At 43.2% G+C, this 23,592-nt stretch overlaps 1 protein-coding gene across 1 annotated transcript in view; it reads left to right on the top strand.

The window, feature by feature from the left end:
• The first annotated feature begins 6,528 nt into the window (after positions 1–6,528).
• The window catches only part of TGFBI (transforming growth factor beta induced), a 42,755-nt gene continuing 25,691 nt past the window's right edge, over positions 6,529–23,592 (top strand). Inside the window, exons 1-2 of the mRNA XM_083428878.1 lie at positions 6,529–7,317; positions 11,060–11,158. Coding sequence (XP_083285004.1) covers positions 7,196–7,317; positions 11,060–11,158 — 221 coding nt within the window. The 5' untranslated portion in view covers positions 6,529–7,195. The remainder of the gene's footprint in view (positions 7,318–11,059; positions 11,159–23,592) is intronic.

Raw genomic sequence — 23,592 nt, 5'->3', positions numbered from 1 at the left:
ATCTGGAGGGCCGAGTTTGCCTATGCCTGGTTTAGAAAGTGATGGGGGAATGCACTGAAAAGTGTAGAATGGCTGAATGGCCAATGAGAATATGTGCAGGTACCCTGTAAGGAAAGTAGTACAGATGCAGGATAAATTCTGAACTGCCCCAGAATCCAATCAGAAGGAAAGCTTGATAAAGGCTGGACCACTGATTGAGTGTTGCGCAAGCAAATGGGGGCACATGCTGAGCAAACAGGTTGTCTGGAAGACCCCTATGTCTTTCATTGCCAGATGGTGAGAGCAAACATCTAAAACAGTTGACAGCAAAGCAGTACTTTAAGACAGAAGTCCAGGGCCTGCCCAGCTGAATGAACAGGGGTTGGGAAGAGAGAATACAACAGGGCTGGCTTTACTGCATTAAATGAAGTAATGCATGCTATCATCTAACTCCTTCTACATCATACATTTAAAGCACACGACCAAAGAATCATGGGAACTGCAGCATGTTAAGGGTGTTGAGAATTGTAGCTTCTTTGGGGGAAGCTATGTCCTTTAAATGTGCTTTAAATGTACATGTGTAGGGTGTGACCATTAAGACCATTATTAAGTCCAGAATCTCGATTTACCTCACCACACCACTGCATGTACATTGATGAATAAATAATAGTTTAAAATGCATTGAGCACCTCTAAACCTTATGGAGGAGCAAGCATTTACAACTGCAGCCCCACTCTTCTGCAACATCCAGTTCCAGCCTGAGGTAAGAAAAACTGTTGCCGAAGTCTAGGATGACAGACTCTGTAGAGACTCCAGAATGCTTGAATAAGCGGACAGCTCTGTAGTGCATCTCTGCTGCAATGTAACATTGTTCAGATGGTCTCCATGGAATCGTTCTTGTCCAAGCTGTGACGAATGTCATTTACTTCCCTCACTCCGGCCATCCCTGCTAGTGAAAAAAATGAATTCAGATTTGAAAACAAACCCTCCTAAAAGCAAGAGGCTAAATAGTGCAACACCGGGAAGCAGCCTTTTTTTGCTATATGTATTACAAAATGGCTAACAGCCAAACACCGTGGCCGATTACCGCACTAACATTAGGCACCCATAAAACATTGACATCAGTGGACGCAAAGCAGAAACATGTTATCTGTTTCAAACTTTGCCTGATCAGCTCCAGATATGGCTTCTTTCCAGGGCTGACCTAGAATGTTCCATAGCTAGTGCTGGAGATTATTATCATCTGGCGGCAGCTGAGGGTATCCATGTTGCCTTCCCCCGTCCCCCTTAAAATTTAGAAAGGTATATTAAAAAAGGGGGGGATAGAAGAAAGCCACCAGTACTCTGAATTTGACATTTTTACAGTGCTCATAGTAAGCTCGCTGCCTTGCAGAACTCAGAAGTGACAGGTCCACGCCCATACAAAGACTAAGGACAGGGCCCAACAATGAGCGTTCAGATAGTAAGTTACAGTGCTCAGAGCACTACAGTCCCTCAGTAACCTTCACAACAATCCTCTCAGGCGAGGCTGAGGAGCTCATGGCTCTCCAGATGTTGTTGGGTTCCAGCTCCCATCACCTCTGGCTGCTGGCCATACTGGTTGGGACTGATGGGGCCACAGGGCCCTATCTTTGCTGTAAAATATGCCATATTTCAGAAGCTGAGAGGCCCTGGGTTGTATCCAATGCTGTTGCTAGAGACATTCATTTACACAATGGACCTTCCCGCCTCTTCTCCTCTCCCCTGCAGTGCTGGGCTGGGGGTCCTCCCAGAACAGATTGTGGAGCACACAGGGAGAGCAAAGGAAGGGGAAGTCTTGTTGAGACTGCCTTCAATATTCTACCTCAGGACTTCCGGACCTCCATGATGACCATGGGGCTGTCTCAACACACAGGGCAGGGCAGGTTTTTGTTCCAGGTCAAAGAAGGGGTTGTCTGGAAATAGGTGTGATGGATATCACAATGAATTGATGACACTGATTGCAGGGGTAGTGGACCAATCTGGAAGGTCTACCACAGAGACAAATGGAATCTGATGGTTTCTTGAACTACCTAGGGGTACTTTTCAAATGGATAGAGCAGACAACTCTGTTGAAGCATGTGTTGCAATGAGGAATAGTTAGGTATGGTAATCCCTGAGCATCTTGACATGGTAATCCCTGAGCATCTTCTCCAGAGCCTATTCTGCACCTCGGTGTGCCTGGATCATACAAGTGGCCATGTGACTCTCCTTTTGTATTGCTAAATCCTGTGCTGGTTGATTTCGGCTTATTTTCAATGTGCCCATTTGAGGTAAAGGGAGCAGAAAAGGAGGAGAGGAGAATGGAGAAAGTGTGTGCTCTCACACACAATTTACTGAACATTCTTTAGCACTGACCGCTAACAAGCAACCAAAACCATACCTGTCTCATCACAACAGACCAGTCAGCCGTCACATCTAGGTAGATCTTCAGCTTCTGCCAGAACTTTGCAACCAGTTATTGTTTTGCCAGATAGTACACACAGACACAATCTTTTTGGGAGCTACGACCACCCACGTTGAAGCTGACATGCTAAGGAAACCTACCCATGAATCATCTTAAACTAGCAACAGCTGCTCTTTCTTTCTCTTCACAATAAAATGTTCAGCTTGAAAAGTCTAGCTGCATCTTTCCAGCTCTTATAAGCCTGGCAGAACAGTCTTACCAAAGTGTGTTCTCTATGGCATTGTAAGTGGTAAAGAAGAACTACTTGACTATGTCTAGCAGCACAACACACATCTCGCCAGTGATGCAGGCTAAGGAGAAGTGAACATGCAGATGGAGCTACTTTAAACATTTTTAATGCAAGCGCTCACTCAACTGAAGTTTTCAAGGGAAACAGTTTCAATGGAAAAGCCACTTATTCCGTGGAATAGAGAGAGCTGTTTTTTCCTCGGATTCAGTTGGGTGACCAGCTGTCACAACCTACCACCCAACAACACATAGACTTCCAGAAGTGCGCTCTTCTTCCCCGTCATGACATTTTTGAATTGCAGCTGAAGAGATTGTGTCTACACTCCTTTGTGCACTTGCTAGGAAGCAAGCCCTGTTGATCTGTGTCCAATTGCCATCAGCAGCCGGCAAGCATGAAAGAGCCTTTTCTGGTGGCTTAACTTCCAAGGGCTTGATGTTGAACACACTTAAAAGCCTATCTGCTATGAGGAACCTGTGTTATTAGGGTTCCTGATTAAATAAATGCGTTTTGAAGGTCCCTTGAGATCTTTGATATCAGACAGGAAGCTACCAAGGTAGCACATCAGCATCTGCCTTTGGAACTCCCTGACTGGAGAAGGTAGACCATCTCCCTCCTTGTTGTCCTTTCGCCAGCAGGTGAAGACCTACTTGGGGAGGACTAACTGCTTTGAATGAAAGGGCTGGTGCCATGGTATTTTTATTGTAATTATCTGTATCTTTGTAATAGATCTTAGAGGGAAAGAGAAAGAGAGAGAGTTTTAAATCTATTAATGTTTAAGTGTTTTTAATGACTCCTCCTCCCTATGTTTTTAGCTGTTCTTATTTTTTCTGTAAACCATCCTGAGTCCCTGTCATGGGAAAAGGTGGGATATAAATAAATGAAGTTTTAGTATGGTCACTAAATTATGTTGGGTGGGATTTAGCTAAGTTGTTGCATGCGTGGCATGAGGTCCACTCACTCAACAGGACCTTCCCTCCCTCTCCTCCTCCCCCCACATGCCCCTGCATTGCTGCCTAAATCTACTCCAGAAAGGTTGAGGGGAAACCCCAGAATAGGTTTAGGAGCTGTAAGGTGCTATCTACATGGAATTTTTACTTGATGGGATAACCGCTTCTTGCTTTCTTACACTTGCTGGTGGTGGATTGGTGTTACACCAAAGGCATCACACATGAAATCTGATTCTGAAGATTAGAATCCAAGTTCTCTATGTAGTTCATGGTTAAGAGATATCACATCAGAATTATCTGGTGCCCAGGATGGAAAACACTTGGATGCGGTAGCCCAGAGGCCAAAAATGTCTAAGAAAGCTCCATGATCCTGAAAAAGACATGGTGTTACAAAACCTGGGTAAGCCCTAAGGACCATGCAGGTGTACCTCATCTGATGGCCAGAAATCACAGGGAGAAAACTTTCTTACCAGAAGTGAAAACTGAAACAAAAATAAGCATACTTTGTGGAGGATAAAAATAGAAGATAAAAATACTTTGTGGAAATCACTGTGATTGGACATACTTCATTACTACTGGACACTCTTTATATCCATTCATGTTTTCTACTTTATTTTAGTGTTGTTTATTTCAAATTCAGTGGTGACTACTACTCTGCTCTCTCCACTCACAGAAACCCATGAAAAAGGTCCTAGTTATTCTCCCTAAATGGCTACCAACTGTGAGGCTGTCCTACGCAGTTCACATAACAAGAACAGCAGTATGCCTGAGCAAAATGTTCAGTCATTTGCTCTTCATATTTTGCTTACGAAAGGAAAAAAGAGGGAGTGCTTTCCAAATAATAAAGCTTTGTCATCACTAAAGGCTTCTTCTGTTTGGCCCCGTGATACCTTTGGGAGAAATTAGCTTCCTGACTTGTACTGGAACAGCTGCCATTTCTTGGCTGCTTCTTGGTTTGAAAATGTGTATAAAAGCATTTTTGTGTCTGCGTGTGAATAGTCATTATTTCCAGCATATTCAAGAACTTGGGACAACAAAAAAGGTATTCCCAAATGATCATGCAGAAAACAATTGATGGTGTTCATACTCCTAGAGACCAATTGCCAATTGCAACAGAAAATTTTAAAATGTTCGTCAATATTGCTCACCCACGTTTCATTTTCCTTCCCTTTGTCTTGAGGCAGGAATGGCCCCTCCTCTTGGGATCTAGTATATCCACTGCCACCTATGTTGAATTCCTCACTACCAAATATAAGTGGAGGCAGTAGAGGTGAATGTTCAAGAGCATAGCTCAGTTGGTAGAGCATGAGACTCTTAATCTCATGGTTGTGTGTTCAAGCCCCATGTTGGGCAAAAGAGGTCTAGAGTAGATGATCCTCTACAATTCTAAATCAAGCTGTTTCAGCAACTAGGAAGCAGAACACTGCTTGACTAAAGTCTACTACTGAGGCTTTGGTGAAGTCAAAAACTGTTTGTAAGTCGTGTGTGTGTAGTCTACCAGATCACCCTTGTTGACATACAGATGTATTGCTAGGCACAAAGCAAGCACTACAGAAATTATGAATGATGCATGTGACTGTATCTTTTGCAAACTGTTTTCCAGTCTTTTATTGTGCTGATGGTCCCACAAGAGCTTCATCATGAGAAAGGTCTCACTCTCACCTCCCATAGATGGAGAACTTAAGACTGAATTGCCCAAAAGAATGCCTGGTTCACAGGACAAGCCTAGCCTTGGTTTAGTGAGACTGCACAATTGTATAGACTCAGGACAAGGAGGCTAAATCCTTGCTTACACCTTGTGATTAGTGAAGAGAGAGCTGAACCATGAGTTCCTGTTTGTATCTTAGGCTAGCTCAGCATGATGCAGCAGCAGAAAGGACCACGGAGGAGCAAAACCAGGGAGGTGTTAGCAGCTCTCTGGGAGCCTATATGCTCACATGGGTTCACTCTCATGCTGTGTGAACCAGGACAGTGAGCTCATGGCAGAGACCAAAATGCCACCACTTTAAACCAGCTGCAGACTGGTGGTTTTCTTCTTCACAGGTGCATTCTGCAACATGTCATTCATGCAGTAATAGCATGTTAGTCCTACACATCATTCCCCTTTATTAGTTTTCCTGCGATGCTTTCCCAATATTGTTGTATTATTGTTGTTTGGAGGAGCACACCAGTGCAACGAAAGCAGCACCTTCAATTCTTGGGACATTTGTGGTATGAAGTTGCAAGAGTTCAGCAGGATGTTATGGGGCATGCGCAGACTAGAAACAAAGCAGATGTCTACCTAAAAACTTTTGCAAGCACACAGCATTGAAGGTGGGATTGCATGGAGCCATCCAGATATCATCCCGAGCAGAAGTCATCATGAATAAATAGGATGTGGGGAGGGAGGAGGGGCTCCCTGTCCTACTCTTCAAAAGCACAGTGGATTAGTAAATGGACCTCAACAAATTTTTTTAAAAAAATATTTATTTGCTTTTTCAGATTAAAATTTTAGTCATATATCGAATATAACATAAAAGCAAGATTCAATAAAATCTCTTGCACTTCCCTCCTCCCCTTTGTGGGTCCTATTGTTCATAATTTCCTCCTGCATCTTTTATGATAATCCAAATCTTTTACATCTTGATTGTGTCCACAGTTCACTATTCAGCTACAAGTGATATTCCAAACCTACTAACGATGTTAACTTTTAACAATGGTTTTTAAGATAGGTTATAAATTTCCCCCATTCCCTTATTAAAATTTTGGTCTTCCTGATTTCTGACTCTTCTGGTCATTTTAGCCATTTTGGCATAATCCATCAACTTGATCTGCCATTCTTCTCTGGTAGGGACTTAATCTTCTTTCCATCTCTGGGCCAATAACATCCGCGGTCCCATACATAGTCTTTTCTGCTCCCTTAGGATTTCGGCACCTAGAATTCCTAAAAGGAAGACTTCGGTTTTGTTTGTTGGGGGGCACCTTTTAAAGCACACACACTCTCTTCAGACTGCCCCTACTGTTCCCCCACAAGCCCTTGGCTGAATGGGAGGGGTCTCCTCTGTCTTTCATCCCAGGGGGACAAACGACGGCGCGGTTCCGACGCCTCCTCCCTCTGGAGGGCTTCCCATGGGGCAATCATCCAAAGGCCCAAAAGCAAAGCAAAAGTGTTCAGGGTCCGCTTCTTATCCGCAAACGGGTGCCGTTAACCCGAAGTGGAACAAATGGTGGCGGCAGGTAGCGGGTGTGCAAGGGAGGTAGCAAGGGACCGGAGATTTCTACCAGACCCCGGCAGCCCGAGCGGAAAACTTGCTCTGGAGTTTGAAGGAAGGCTGGAGGGGCCGGCGGAGAGAGCCGCGAGAGCAGCTTCAGGTGACCCCACCCGCCTCCCGGCCTTTCCGCCCCCTGGCCTGCCGCCGCCCCACCCCCGAGCGCCGTCCCGCCGGAGGGGCCTGTCTCCGCCCCCTCGCTCCTCACGCCCTTATTTAACTCCGCCGCGCAACAGGGGGAGCGGCTCACTCCGCCGTCCCGCCGCTCGTCTCCTCGCTCCGCATCGGGTCTTCCCCCTCCGTCACGATGCGCTCGGGACTGCTGCTGCCTTTGGCCCTGGCTCTGTGGGTCAGCGTCTCTTGGGCTGCCACTCGGACCCCTTACCAGCAGATCTTGCATCACAGCCGGCTCCGGGGCAGGCATCAAGGGTAAGTCTCCGAGCTTAAATTGGGAGGGTGGGGGGGAGGGAGCGATCTGGTGATCCACCCAACCCGGTGCCTCTTGCACGCTGGCGGCGACGCGCGTGTGCCTGGCTCGGGCAAAAGGCGGGAGACGGTTTCCACACGTTCTCCTCCAGAATGGATGTCCGAAGGTTTGGGGAACGCGAAGCAGCGGCCACATGATGGGCCGAAGGTGTTTCGCTGCCGCCCTGCTGCCTCTCGAGTTTAGATTAATTTTTTAGATCTCAGTTTAGATTTTGGGTTCCACAGAAATGGCTCTTGGTCCCAAAATGCGTCGCCTGTCCTGTTGTAATTCATTGAAGGGATGGTCGGAGGGGCAAGCATTTGGAAAACGAAGAGAAAATCCCAATCCATGGATTAAAAAGCAAGTTTTAAACAGCTGGGGGATCCACTTGGATTATGGTCAGTGGGGATCAAATGGCTTGTGGAGATGAGCTGTGCTTCCCAAAAGAGTGAGGCTCTGTCTCCTGCCAGTTATTTATTCTCCATTAGGTAGGTCTGAAAGAATAGGAGGCAAGATTGTATCTTTTTGGTTTTGCATTTATTGCAATGGATGGTTCAGGTAGTCTGTTTTCAAGTTACATAGAACTCTTCGTGCATGAAGAAGAGTGCTGTATGAATTGAAGGTTGGCTACCCTTGAGGCACAGTATACTGGCACTAACCCTACACCCACCTTTTATGGACTGGCTGCACCTCTCACTCTCTCTCTCTTTAAGGAATGCATCCAATATTGTGTTCAGATGACTGAAAGTCAATCCAGTTCTTGCCAACATTTGCCTTACATTTAAATGGACAAAGGTTCAGTTAGCCAAGTGTTTGTCAAGCTGTTCATTTGTGCTCACCTTTCCAAACTCACCCCTGCCAAGCCAGTTCTACAGATAAAGTGAAATAAGGCAGAACAATAAACGTGGTTGCTTCTCCCCCCCCCAAAAAAAAATTAAAATTAAGGTGCTCAGTGGCCAGGCCAGCTATGTTAGTTTGGCACCTGAGGCAGAAAACCCCACTAATGACTCTTTCCCCTTCCTAGCAGTAAAAATGCAATCAATATTAAATTAAATGACACTTGAAATCAACTACCTGAGGTAGCCACCTCATTCTGACTAACAGTAGAGCTGGTTAACATTTCTGTCCTAAATGGCATGAACACGTATATGCTCTTTAAGCACAGCTTTTGAAATAGCACATTTTGGGCTCATGCCACTAGTGAATTTCATAAGGCTGATGGCATTAAGGGGAACTTCAGGCACACTGAAACCAAAGAAATGTGAATCAAGCCAAGCTGATACATGCAGGAATGGAAAACCTCCTGGAAGGCTTTGAGTATGAAGGAAACAAATCACTTTAGTCATTTGGGGGCAAATTCTAAAAGGCCTATTTGGGGGCGCGGGTGGCGCTGTGGTCTAAACCACAGAGCCTAGGGCTTGCCGATCAGAAGGTTGGCGGTTCGAATCCTCGTGACAGGGTGAGCTCCCGTTGTTTGGTCCCTGCTCCTGTTAACCTAGCAGTTCGAAAGCACGTCAAACTGCAAGTAGATAAATAGGTACCACTCCAGTGGGAAGGTAAATGGCGTTTCCATGCTTTGGTTAGCCAGAAGCGGCTTAGTCATGACCCAGAAGCTGTACGCCGGCTCCCTCGGCCAGTAAAGCGAGATGAGCGTCACAACCCCAGAGTCATCCACGACTGGACCTAACGGTCATGGGTCCCTTTTAAAGTATTTATATAGCTTTTGCTGCACTACAGATCCCATCCTCCATGACGGTTGGCTATCCTAGCTGTGGCTGATGGAGGCTGAAGTTCAAGATGTTTGGAGGGACAGATTGAGAAAGGCAGTACTACAATAGGAGCTGATAAGTCAGAGGGATCAGAGTGTTTATAGAATGCAGTTCTCTAGATGCTCTTTTCATTGGTGTGTAAACAGCCACAAGTGTGGTCCTTTTAGGGGCATTCAATTCAGAGAATTCTGGTGCAAGTTGTGAAGCAACAGGCAGGCACAGGCTTAGCTGTGAATGGGCTCTGGGATTCCTTCTCTCGGGGACCTTTAGATAGATTATAATAATTATCCTGACCCTCACACAAGACACTTCACTTACTACAGTAAGACTAAGTCATCTTGATGGCTTCTACCTAAGCTGTGTGATTCATTATTAACCCCTCAATGGTAATGCCCACTAGCATTTTTTTAAAAAACAACACCACCCACCCACAAATTAACTTAAAAACAAGGAAACAACTGGATGAAATTAAATACACAACTATCAAGGGCAAGTAGTTCTGATAGCCAGAAATGCTGCTTCTCTTTCATAGATCAGGTATTTGGAATTGACATTGCTCGTTTCCTGCCTTTCTTCAAAGGAGTTTAGGGGAGCATATTATCCTCCTAACAGCTTGGTGGTGTAGGCTGGGCTGAGAGATGCCAACAAGCCAACAAGTAAGATTGTAGCTAAGTGAAGATTTCAATATGGTCTTTCCACATCCTATTCCAGCACTGTATCATTGTTAACACAGGGACTAGATTCTGTATCTTGGTTAGATCTTGCATTAGCCACTGTTTTATCATCACCTTTCCTCACCCACAGTCACCCACACACTCACTCACTCACTCACTCGGTAGTATAAGATTCATTTCTCTTTGTGTTGTGTGTGAATATCCCAAACAGATGGGTGGAACTGGTCACTTGCATGCTGACTTTTTAATATGAAATACCAATGCAGTCAGCTCAGTCCACATCATGGCTTCAATTTTGCTCTTTCCTTCTTTCTCACACACGTCACTATGAGATTCCTATCACAGGGTGAAGGGGAAAGAAAAGCACTCCTCATGCAAGCAGCTCATCCTTCTATTGTTTGCCCGCTGTGGTTACTTGAAGGAAAGGCCCTTTTCTCATTACTCAGTGTTTTTCATCGTTATCATGTCAGCTTATTCACAAGCAATGCTAAGCCAAAACCATAGCTTCGTGCAAATGCGTGAGTGTGCAGGATCCCACAGAAAGCTGCTTTGCTCCTCTGGTCCTGCTGCTGTGATGTAAAGCCATGGTGTGTTATCTGAGCCAAGGTTTATGGTTTGTCTCATACCCCACAAACCATGGGCTGTTGCCAGGATTTGCCTTTGAGTTTACAGTGGCCAAGATCTCCTCTCTGGGAACCTTCACACTTGTGCATTTGTGTCAAGCCACACAGAAGCCTTCTCCACCCCCAGTCTGTCTCTGTCTCTGTGTGTAAACTGTTCCCCATGAGCGTCCTTCTATCCATGAGTGATGAACTTTGATGCAGGAAGGTAGCAGGCAGGCTCTCTTCCAAGCCCCTGTCAATCAGCCGTCCTCCATATCCTTTTCCTCATCAAAACTGAAGTAGGGTTAATTTAAATTGGATGAAAATTTCTTCCTAAGTTATAACTCACATTTGCTCACACACTCACTCAGGGGATCACTTGCCCTAGTGGAAATATACAAAGTTTGAATGCATTCAAAAGAAGGTTGCAATAGAGGTGGGGGAAATCTAACCTGGCTTAGTGAAGGGAAAGGTCTTCCACATTTCAGCTTCATTTATGATTTATATTCTGATCTCATGGAAATTTAAACTGTGGGAGCAATGATTCCTTCTTTATAAATACAGTGCTTCTTTTAGGACTTATTATTTACAAGACGTCGTTGAATGCCAGGGTATGTATAGGGAACTCAATATATATATTTTTCTCTCCTTTACCTGTAGTCCCAATGTGTGTGCTGTGCTGAAGCTCATGGGAACAAACCAGAAATACTTGCCAAACTGCAAAATGTGGTACCATAGGAAAATCTGCGGCAAATCAACGTAAGTACTTGAGTGGTTTGAAGAAAATACAGTGCTGTGAAGCAGATGGGTCTCTGGTGGTTTTGGGGTGCTGTGCGGCAGGTGTTCTGTTTCTTGTTACCACCAGGCCAAACATAGTTTGCCAGCTTCGCAGCTGCCCTGTTTTCATAGTACCAGGCGTGCTGTAAAAGCAAGAGGTCTATCAAGCCCCTGAGAAGCACAAGACACTTTGGGGTTTCATTTCTCAGAAATCTGCAGCAAACCATAGTGCCATTTCCAACTCAGGTCTACAAACCAGATTTTGACTTTGGCTTGCTATCCTGCTTGCAGGATAAACCAAGATTGGAGGAAGTCAATCGCACTGCACGAATGGCAGCACATTATCCTAAATTCTCCCTTTCCCCTTGGGAACGGTCATTGCTCAGTAGTAATGCTTTGCATACAGGAGGTCCCAGGTTCAAATTCCAACTATCTGCCCCTAAGACTGAGAAAGCCCCCTGTCTAGGGAATTGATGCCTGTCAATGTATGCCATATTGCATTAGAGTGGCCATGCTTCTAGTAAGTCAGTTTCCTAACACTGGTTTACTTCTAGTGTCACTTCTGATCCACCCTTATATAAGAACATAAGAAGAGCCTGCTGGATCAGGCCAGTGTCCCATCTAGTCCAGCATCTTGTTCTCACAGTAGACAACTAGATGCCTCTGAGAAATCCAAAAGCAGGACTTGAGCACAATGGTGCTCTTCTCTTCCTGTGGTTTCCAGCAACTGGTACTGCCTCTGGTGCCCCTAAATCATTGCTTTGCAAGTTTTAGGGACCTTCTTAAAACCTGCTTTGTGTCTTTAAATTGCTGCTCTGACCTGCATCTCCCTGAAAGATGGTGATTATGTGACTCCTTCTGGCAGAATAACAGAATTCCAAATTTGCAAATCAATTTGTACGCCTGGTCATTCATCTGCTAAAATAAACAGTCCTTAGATAATGTTGTCTCAATAATGTTCTGTTGACCTAAAAATATTTTCTGGGGAAAACATGCAGCCGCATATGAGAAGCTTTTCTCAGTGTGGGCATCTGCACTACTGGATGTGCAAGGCATCCATTTTTATGTAACATTTTGAATTCATGGAGCCTCTTGAGTCTGGAAAGAGCTAGTGAGAATGGGGAATGGATGTGGTTGTTGTCAGAGGCAAGTTAGTGGACTGGATAGGTTACTGGGTGACCCAGTCTATTTGCTCTTAACTAAACTTGAGTTTAGTTGATTTACATAGCACCTCCATGTAAATCAGACACAAGATTTATCATGATAATCCCTTTTCCTGGGATTATCCCTTTTACTGCATAGCACAGTGGTCTCTTCTCTTCTTTTGAATTTATTGATGGTAAACTGAGGGGTGCTTTCTGGGGAGATCATTTCCTTGGAGAGAAAATGGTTCACACTGTCATGTATGAAAGACATTGCAATCCTGTTTTGTCATAATTACATGGGTTTGTGTAGATCAAGCGTATGCAAAACTATCCGGCCTTTGTTTGCAGCCCCTTCAGTCGCACGAGGAAGACTTTCAAATCAGTCCGATGCCTGTCCCTGCAGATGTTAGCATTCAATAAACCTTGCATAAAGCACCCTAGGAAAGTGGCCTCAACACGTCCTCTGGAAGGGGCAGTCTGCACCTAATTATGAATGTGTGCAGTGCTGGCTGGCTGCCAGGCATGAGTTGAAGCCTGCTAGTCTTCCAGGAAAGGTGTAACCTCCACGGGGTCATACAAGCTCCAGGAAAAAATGAAATTTGGGGAGGGTGGGCAGAGGGCAGAATGAAACAGTCTTTTTAAAGTTCAAGGAAGACTCCAGACAGCTAAATTCACTTGAATGACTGTTACGTTTGTCAGCAGTAAGTGTAATTTTCTAGATATGCTTAGACAAATGCAGGAATTACAGCAACAATTTTCCAGGGAAACAGAAGTGGGTCAATGAAAGTTATGTGACCAAGTATCTCCTTAGAGGTGGGAAATGACATTGTCTCACAGCATTTTAAAAACTCAGTATCATATGGTGAAAAGAGTGTTTAGCTAAAATTAAAGGCACAGAGTATTTCTCAGGGAAAGGGTGAAAACTCTATCCCTCACCCCACCCCACCCACTTTTTAAAAACTAGGATTTTTACCCCAATGCAGACTTAGGACCAATTTGAACGTTACCATAACAGTGTGCTTGCTATTTCTGCATAGTTGGAAACAGGGCCAGCCTAAAATGGAGCAGAAAATATGGCCGCTCCCTCCACCAGTCAAGGTGCACAGTACCCAAGTCTGGTAAAATTATTTTGAAATCAAATTATGTTGATACAGGAAACCTCAGAAGAACCTCTCTCCTTCCCTGGCAGTAAAAATACAATAGCAATAAATTAAATAAACTATCCATTTGCTGTCCTTCCACAAAACCTTCAAATCCTTTACTTGAGGTGCTTACCTCACTCTGTCATGTGGTTGGGCCAGTCTCAAAGTTCATTGCTGGTGTGGATATTTAGCTTGCAATCCAGCCAAACTTTGTGGATATTAAATATGCAATTCAGCCAACCACTGTGGAGAGCAGAATCCGGTAACTAGAGTAAGCAAGAAGAAAACATTCTCTGTGAACGGAAGTGGGAAGGCTATACTTTCAACCAATGACATTAAAATTAAAAACGTAGAGCAATTTCAAGCAGGCCAGCCACCAACCTAGAGCTGGACTGAGGAATAGAAGAACAGTCAAGCAGTATGGGAATAGATACAGTGCTAAATCTAGCATATCATTAGGCATGCATAAGCTCTTCAGTTTCAGTGGACTTAAGCAGACCTAACTTCTTGTTGGGTTTAGGCTGTAGGAAATGATTTCTTGACGGGATTGTCAAGCAGCACAAGGAACCAGATCCTTATGGTGCTCAAATAGAACTATACTGCTTACAAAAGGAAAGTTGGAATATGTTTGTACTTTTTAAAATTTTGGGGTGATACATAACATCTCCCCCTCCTGTTCTCCCTACCGTCCTATTATCCATGTCTTGCAATAATCATGACTCTAGGTTGGTGCAACAGCAGATGGCAAAGGAGGTTGGGCAACATGCTGGATGCAGCGACTTGCAATGGTTCCATCTCCCACTGTATTGAGACACATGCAAGAACTCAGGGACATGACCTGGCCTGGCAATGCTTTTCATAGGCCACTATTTCTTATGCATCTGGGAACTCCCATCAACCCAAGATAGCAGCCATATTACTGTTTACATGACCACTGATCCCATAATGATGAACATGTGAGTCAGCCATCCCTTATCTTGCCAGGGACTGTTTTGCTTCTCACATGTATAAACAAATCAGAAATTGGAGTGAGTTTGGGAACTTGATTAAGAAGTCCCTCTCTGAACTTTCCTTTGTTGACTGTTGAGTTGGAAATTCAAAAGGCATAATGTTATGCTTGATAGGATTTCAGTGTTGTTTCTTGCAGATGGGCTTCAAAACATGAACTCTTTTACTAAGTGAGCCTTAGGAAGTAGCCCTGAAATTATTAATAAAAAGGGGTTATGGAATGCAACAGGTAGAAACACGACAAAAGAAATCTGGTTTTGTGCAGAGTGTATATTTTCCTTTCTCCCTCAAGCTTTGCCCTTCCCCAAGTTCCCTGCAACGTCAGTCTATCTTGCATTTTTGGAGTATCCCTGGTCCTTTAGTCAGCACAGTTTGTGGTTTCTCACTTCCTCTATTAAGCCAGATCGTGGATGGGATCATTTGTCCATTTACAGCAAGAGCGAGGTGGGAGGGGGCTCTAATCTAATGGGTATATATGATATACCCATTATATATATGATATACCCATTAGCATGCAAATAATCATGTAAACAGAACTTTAATATCAGCTGCCCTGTGTGTGTGTGTGTGTGTGTGTGTGTGTGTGTGTGAAAAATAGAGAACTTAATTGTTCTCCAGCAGAATAAACTGGAGATTCTATACTGCGCTTCTTTGTTGATGGGAGAAGAGGAGGAAAAAAGGATGGCTCTGACACAAGCCCTTTGCTTCCATTCAGTTCCATAATGCAATTACTCTTTGATCCGAGAAGAATGTGGCTGTCCATACTGTGCAGCTGGAGGGTGTGTCTCTCATCATGTACATATTTTCCTTCAGCACGGATTTGCAAACGCATTTGTGATGAGCCATTGGGCTAAAAGGGAATTTTATGATCATTCAGCAAAAATGTTGATACTAGAATCATAGCAGTAATTGTCTGTCTAGCACGGACTTGTCCAAGCTTTGATGAATTAGTATATTTAGAGGAGAGTGCCACGATACGAGCAAACCATTTTTGGGGACATTGATCTGGCTGTAATTTGGGGGATCAGTTGAGCATTTCGATTCTCCACAATACTGATATGCGGGGGGGGGGTGCTACAAGGCATGCTAGTCCTGCGCTTGTCAGGACCAAATTAGGTTGCACACCCCACATAAAGAGGCTTCCTGCATTTATCCATATCCATATAGACCCACAGGATTCAGACCGCATTAGAGCATGCCTGAACAGGAATGTCTTAAAGCACCTTCAACGTGCCAGCAGGCTTGGGTAAAATTTCTCAGGGCAGCCTTTCACGCTTTAACTGTGTTCTTTGGTATAGATACATGATCACAAAATTCATGTGCTGTGAAGCATACACGTATATAAAGGCAACTGCCTTTATATGGAAGGAGCAACTGAGAAATGACTAGGCTTCTGTTTCTGTGTATTTTTAAGGATTGTGATGATTTGTACATTCTTGTACTCACTCGTCTGTACTGACATGCTGTTTACATATTTTGCACTTGGATCGAAAGAATAACCCAGCCTGACCCCAACAAAACAAATAATACAACCCAACAACAAAATTACATGGCAGGAAAGACCTTCTTCCTAGGTCCCTGCCAAGCTGATCTCCCTAGCCTGGGGAGCTCATATGGGAAGAGATGCTCTTGGGACATTGCCAGTAGCATGTTGAGAGGTATATAGTGCATCTGCAGCTTGCTGATGTTCTCAGATGTACTTTAAAAGCAAACAAACCCCTGTATCTCAGTCTCAATTATTTGGGCCATCAAGTCAAGTATATCTGGAATAAGACGTATAGGAACAATGTTCCTATACAACATTGTATAGGAAGCTGCCCGATGCCATGTCAGACAAATAGTCCATCTAGGTCAGTATTGCCAACACTGATTGGCAGAGGCTTGCCAGGGTTTTAGACTGGGCATTCCCAGTCTACCTACCAGGGCTTGACAGAAACTGAACCTTGGGCCTTCTGCATGTAAAGCAGATGCCCCACTGCTTAGTTACAGCCCTTCCTGAATATTTGGTTCAACTCTATAAAGAGTTCTGTCTATTGTTGGTTTTTTTTTTTAAATCTGTATTCCACCCTCCCCTTCTATTTTCAGACAAGAAGCTCATTTCAACACTTGTCTACTGTGAAGTCTCAATAGAGTCTAGCGGTTATGAATCACTGGCACAGACACAGCTAATGTAATTAGAAACATTTGCCTCCACAGGGTTGCCCTCTCTGTGTTTCCCTCTGGATGTCCTATTGCAGACTATTAATTTGGAAGACATTTAAAATGTCTGCAAAGAAGAGTTGCTGATGATAGGGGTTCTCTCCTTCATATGTGAGGGTGGGAACATCTGCCAGCCCAGAGAATATTAAGTTAGATGTATAGAATGTGGGTTCAGATCCCTGCTCAGCCACAAAGCCACTTTGGTTAAGCCTATCTGGAAGAGCTGCCAAGATAATAAAACAAGTGGCACATTATGACATGCTGTGTGTGAGGTAGCACACAGCCAATTCTCACTCCTGTCACCAGGTGCTGTGGGGCTCCACCCCACACCAAGCAATGGCACCATGTGGCACTAGGGCTGTTGGTTGGAACTGTGGACGGTTGCAGCTGAGACATTCACACAACAGAAACTTTGTGGCCCAAAGAGCCAGTCTCATGCCCTTGCCTGATTGGTACATTTTCCCATGCCTTCTGCATTTATTTAGTGTGGGCAACTTATCATTGAGGGAGTTACCATTTTATCTTTCTTTCCTGCTGGACATTGGCCTCCAGCCACTTGCTTGCCGGCCTCAAAGTATTTACCCTCCAGCTTTCATATCTGCTACATATAAAGCTCTCTGAATCATGCCTTGTCCATCAAGGTGAGCAACCAAATATGTTTAATTACTGTTCCTACAGGTTTCCTGCAAAGCTGTTTGATGCTCAACCATCATCTTTCTTTCTCTTGTGAACACCACTCGCCTCATTATTCTTGTGCACATCTAAAAGTCCACTCCACATCTCACTTGTGTGAATTCTCCTACCCTGCCAGCCCATTTGATGATATTCACAATGATCACCAAAACATTATAACCATCTCCATTCCTACCAGCCTTCTTAGATGTTACGTTCTGCAGAGGTGGCTTTCTTAGTAGTTCCACTACCCTTAGAATAATATTCTAAAATGTATGCATAGTTGAATGTGTTGCGTGGCAAGGTCCCAAACCCTCCTGGGAAATGGAATAAAGAAACATGAAACAGTATTTTAGGTTAATGGGTGAAAAAGGCCACAACTTTATTGGTTACAGAATGTGAGTGGTACTTTTTTTCCATAACATTTGAAGAACTGCAAAGCTAGAGTATAACTGTGTTTTGATCTATATATTAAACTGGGAAGTGCAAATCAGAAGGGCTTGCTTAAAAATGTGGGCCATAAAATAAAAAAATCCTTGGGCATCCCAAAAATCAGCTACTTTGAAATATGTATGGTAGTTGAAGTGAAGACTTCACTCTGCTGCCTTCATAAGGCACAGGACATACTTTTGGATATTCAGCATTTTGAATGTGCTCTTATGTTGGAAGTAGATCTGATACAGAAGTTGGTTTGTATAATTGTCAGCCTATGTTTGGATAAGTTGTGGATAAATTGGCCTTAGAGCAGAGGCAGCTTATGTGACATCATGGTGTTTTATTAACTGTACAGTGAAAGCAGAGCTCTGTTTGGTTAATTATGTAACTTTCCAGAGTTGGATACTGCAGGGAAAAGGAAGATTTCCCCCCCCCCACCGCCCCCGCTGATAGATTTATATGTGCTTTATGTTTTGTTTTGCCCGTTCCATAGCCAACCTGGAATTATTTGACAGCCTGCCCCACAAAAATGTAAACAAGAATAGCTTTGCCACTTGATAATTAGAAATGAGATTTCATAAAACTAGAAGTGGGTGGTTTGTCCCTTCTGTCCTTAGGGCTACTACCACTGATTCCCTTCCCTTCTACAGTCATGCACTTTGGTTCTTGAACATGTACAAAAAATAATCTGCATAATTTTATTTCTGCTTTAGGCATCCTTATACTGCTGCTGTTTCCTGAAGCTCATGGGGCCACCACTGTGCTCACAGACAAGTCAGGTTCTTGTGTGGACTGCCATGCCTCCACTGGAGGAGTGCGAGAGTGGCTGCCATTATTTACGTCCTTGCGGATGTGGCTCCATTGTTCACATCCCAGCCCAGTGGCAGCCCCGTGAGCTTGCAAGGCAACTAATGAACCAGCCCTGCAGCTGCTGCAGCCACAGACATTGTAGCTGCTGTCTCTATGCAAAGCACTTATCGTCATCAGCAAAGCTTCTTTATGTTGTCATGTATTCAGGTATGTGGTTGCATGAAGAACACAATGGTTGCTTGTTTGTGTGGGAACCAGCCCTTGGCGTTTCATGATATTAGATCCTTTTTTAAACAAACAAACAAACAATGTGCTTCATTGCTGTTCTCCTGTTACTTTTGAATTTATATCCTTTTTTAGCCACATGAAAGGATTTTTCCAGCCTTGGGGTGGGTGGTGATGATACTGTTTTTGAAATCAAAATATGTGGATTTTGTTACAACAAACTATTACTCATGGATCTTGACCAGGCCGATATGTTTAAGCTTATTTTTATTACTTCAAAATTTCATTTTAAATTAACTCTCAGATGCTAAGAATAACTGGGAGGGGAAGCAATGGCCAATACAAGCAAGGATTTCCCACACATTTTGAAGTCAACGTCTGATTTACTAATGGAAAAAGATTTCCCTTAAAACCACCCACCAAATAAGGCAGGAAATGTGGGGTTAGAAACCATTTGAGTATATAGGACAGACACTCATGGTGTAAGCAGGTACTTATAGGGGAGTTGTTGACTTAGTTATATCTCAGTGGAGCCAAACATTCAAATTATCACTCATTGCTAATCAGACATCATAGGCACAGTATATAAATGTATTACTGTTCACAGAATATACTAGTGATTTGTGCAGCTTGTTGATTCTGAACACTGGATCCAGTGGTTCTCTAGGAACTGAATTTGGTGCTTTCATTTCATTTAATTGCTGGGAAAAAATGATGTTTCTGTAACCTTAAGAAAGAAAAACCTAACTTTTCTAGCCTCTGTTAGTTTGTATGGAAGCAGAAGAGAGCAAAATCTGTTTAGAATATCCCAGAACAATTGGGTAAATAAAACATAACAATGTTTTTATAGAAAGAATGCGAAGAAAAGAGGCAAATAGTGTGGAGTAATTATGGGTGATTATCACCCTTACATGCATTTTGCTTTGTGTACACACAGAACAATTGTGTGTCCAATCATGGGAGGCAAGTTGTATTCTTGTATTATTTGAAGTGTTCATTTGAGATGATTTACTTACTTCTGATGTGTATGGGCTTTGGAAGAGTGATGAGTGGCCAAATATGATTGTTATCGTGATTGGTTATGTTGCGCGCGCTCCAACTATAGTTAGTTATACACTGCAAAACCCACAAAAGGTGATTGATTTTATGATAAATTGGGGGGAATTTTACTGTTGCTTAGCCTATGACTGAGAGAGGCAGGCTGACCGATTCAAAATAAATAGTGGGTAGAGAAGATCAAAAATTTTGCTTTGTTTTTGTTAGTGTTTTATTTAATGGTACATATTTCTGGGAGCCAGGAGTAACCCGGAAACCAGAAGGTCAGTGCTCAGTAACCAGCATATCAGGCTGAGAAAGGAGGCAGGAGCTAAACCCAAGGAAGGAGGGAAGGGAGTCAGAGGAGATAAGATTCTGACCCTAGTGGTCTGGAAACCATCAAGCTATTATTCAAAAGCAACCTTGCTATGACACTGGGAACTCAATGCAGCACAGAGTTGGGCTGATCTGAGACCACAATATAATCTACAAGAAAGGCTGATTAGAGCCCAAACCCACTACAGCTTGAACTGGGAATGTCTGAACAGCTGATCTAAGTGCTTGCCTTGGCTGTGATGATGTGCTGCAGCAGACATAATCAACAACTGTATGGTCACAGGCTGCTCTGTTTGCAGATAAGTGTTTGGAGGCTGGAAGTACCGTATATTTTGCTGCACACACTGGCTTTACCATTGGGTCAAGGAGAAGCTCCTTTAAGAGATGGGCTGGAAGCAGCAAGAAGTGAAGGGGTGTGAGCAGCTGCAGAGAGAGGGAATGAGGTGGGACGGGATCAACCCAAATGGAAGTCTCCTGCATTAAATCAACAATGAAATGCTTGTCAACCAGGAGCAACTGGGGGGAGAGGCATCCCCAGAACTCTTGGCAGCAGTATCATAGTGCGGTGGTTGAACAAAATACCACAACACGATGGCCAATAACAATGGCACTAAACACTATTTATAGACTAATGCAAATGAACAGAAATTGCAACCAAAGTCTCTAAATCTTCTTCACCAGTTGCAGTAGAATCATACAAAAGTTTGATATATACATAATCTGCCACCAAATATCGCCGGAACAGAAATTATTAATTCTTACAAGTCTGGCTGATGATGAATTGATCAAGATTGGCTGATGATGCATTGAATGAAACAGATTGGTTATCCAGAAACTCTGTTCCGGCGATATTTGGTGACAGATTATGAATATATCAAACTCTTGTATGATTCTACCACGACTGGTGAAGAAGATTTAGAGACTTTGGTTGCAATTTCTGTTCATTTGTATTAGTCTATAAATAGTGTTTACTGCCATTGTTAATGGCCATCGTGTTGTGTCATTTTGTTCAGCTTGTCTATATTGCAATACAAGGGTCTGTTTACGGCATATTGCAGTGGGGCAGGGTGTCAGCGATGTTGGGGTGCTGCAGGCACTCCCACCAGTGTACCCAGACCACCCCAAACTCACTACCATCTGGACCTGCAATTGTAGCATGATGATAAGCTGCTTGCCAGCACAGAGGTGGATCGGGATATGGAGCACACATTCACAGACATAGCATTACTCAAATATGTACTGTACACCTTAACTTTACATACCAGATTAAAAAGATGTGTGACATAACTGTAGCGGCTTATAAATTGTTGCTCTTAGTTCTTTCAGGCCTCTTGCCAGTTGCTTTGAAGCTGAGGTCACTTCCACCGCTTCCCCTACCCTCTGCAGGGTCTTCCCAAGCAGATCCGTCCACGTTTAGACTGCCCTCCTGAGTTTTGTGTACATTAGGTTCCTGGCCTATTAGCAGCACTTCATTAACCTCCCATCTCTCTATAAATAAGCCTTTGGGAAACGACGTCAGTTCTCGAGAATTCTTTAGGTTAAACTTTGGGTGGACTTGCCTTTAATCATTCCTTTGTGTTTATTCCAGTTTTGAAACAAAGTGCTGTCTAGACTTTGAGAGAATATACAATTGGCTCTTTTGTGTCCAAAAAGAACAATTAAGGAATACAAAGTATGTGTGTGTGGTTTTTTTCTAAAGAGAAAGTAGGGTAGATGAGATTGAAAAGTTGTACCAGTGGGGTGTTGAGATCTCTAGAAGTCAAAGAAAGCGATTTAGCCATTTCCCACATGGAATATATAATGTCTAGACAATCAGTCTGGATTTTTTGGTGTAATTTTGCTTGGAAACTATGACACATAATTTATTTGCTTCTATAACTCATGTACAGGTATTTGCTACATGCTAAATCTTAATTACCTTGAAGAACTTTGTTTCATTCAATAGTTTCCCCTGTTCATTTTTATGACATATGAAATAGTTTTACCCTTGACCTCCCTCCCCAGAATATATATATATAGAGAGAGAGGGGTGGGTGGGTGTTTTCTTGGGTATAATTCCTTTCAACCAGTTTTACAACTCAGATCAGCAGTTGTATTCTTTGCATTTTTGTCATGGAATTAAATGGTCCAGTCTCTTCTAAATGTTGTAAAGCTAGAAATAATACAACCCTGGGGAAATCATGAACCTGCTTATGAATATTAAAGCATGGTCTGTTGCTGCTTTAAAAAAAAATTGCATTAATGTAGGAAGCGTTTTTTGTAAAGTGAAAAAAAAAGTTGGTACATAAATTGTAGCTTAATTAAAGTGTGGTCTACTATGGTGACTTCATTTAATAGCATTCAAGAGCAGAGAAAGAGCAAGCCAAGAGCTATTAAATCTATCAGACAGTTCATTAGTGTGTGCAATTGACCAGCTTCTGTTTTTTCTCTAAAGCTTCTGAACACAACTAATTGGCTTAGCTGCTTGGTTTATATCGCAGAAGAGCATTTGCTGCTTTACTTATCTTTCGGCTACAACATAATTGATGTGTCCCCTGTGCCCATCCAAATAAGTACAGAGGATAAATGAGGCCATCTACATCGAGGGAATAATTAATTCCTAATGTTTAAGGCTGAGAGCTCTAATTTGATCCAAGAAAGCAAAAAGTGTGTCTCAAGGAGAGAAGTATTATTCCAGAACTGGTGGGCCCATGAGAGAAAACACTAGGTTGCTTCGTTAAGATAATAAACATAATGGAATTACAATGTTATCCAAACAATGATTAAATGTGGTGTACAAGGCCAGTGGTTCCCAAAATATCTTAATCTGCTAACAAAACACAGCACTGGCAACTTCATTCCTTTTAAAGTGGACACAAAAGACTGTTACCAAACACTCTGCTTGTTCTTCAAGAGGCTCTGTACACCACAGCTAAACAAAGTAATTGAGAGCCACAACCCCATACATTGATTCTTAGAAGTAAGCAACACTGAGTTCAGTAGTACATGGTCACAGCTAAGCAAGTATAGAACTGCAGCTTAACACTTTTAAGATTTAAGAAGTAGTAGTGGATTGCTGGAAGCTCCAAGGCAGAGGTGAGACACCTGTGGCCCTCCCTATGTTGTTAAACTACAATCCCCATCAGCACCAGTCAGCATTACCAATAGTCAGGGATGATGGGAGTTGTAGTCCAGAGATATCCCTGCCATAAAGTTTTCTCCCTCTTGGACTACTGCAATGCACTTATCCATGAGGATAAGACTGATACTATTACACTGGCCATAGCAAAATTTCTCTTAGAGGGCTAAAGTTACTCTGTTGGCCAGTAAGGCTACCCCTACAGCTTAATAACTGCTGATATATACCATCGCTGTACTGTTTATTTTGGGTCTCAGTTTCTGTGTTTATACACCCATGAAGGTGATGGAT

The sequence above is a fragment of the Podarcis tiliguerta genome (genome assembly GCF_965153285.1).
Source record: "Podarcis tiliguerta genome assembly, chromosome: 2".
Classification (NCBI taxonomy): domain Eukaryota; kingdom Metazoa; phylum Chordata; class Lepidosauria; order Squamata; family Lacertidae; genus Podarcis; species Podarcis tiliguerta.
Note: the sequence above shows the minus strand (reverse complement) of the source record. Positions and strands in the feature narration are given on the sequence as shown.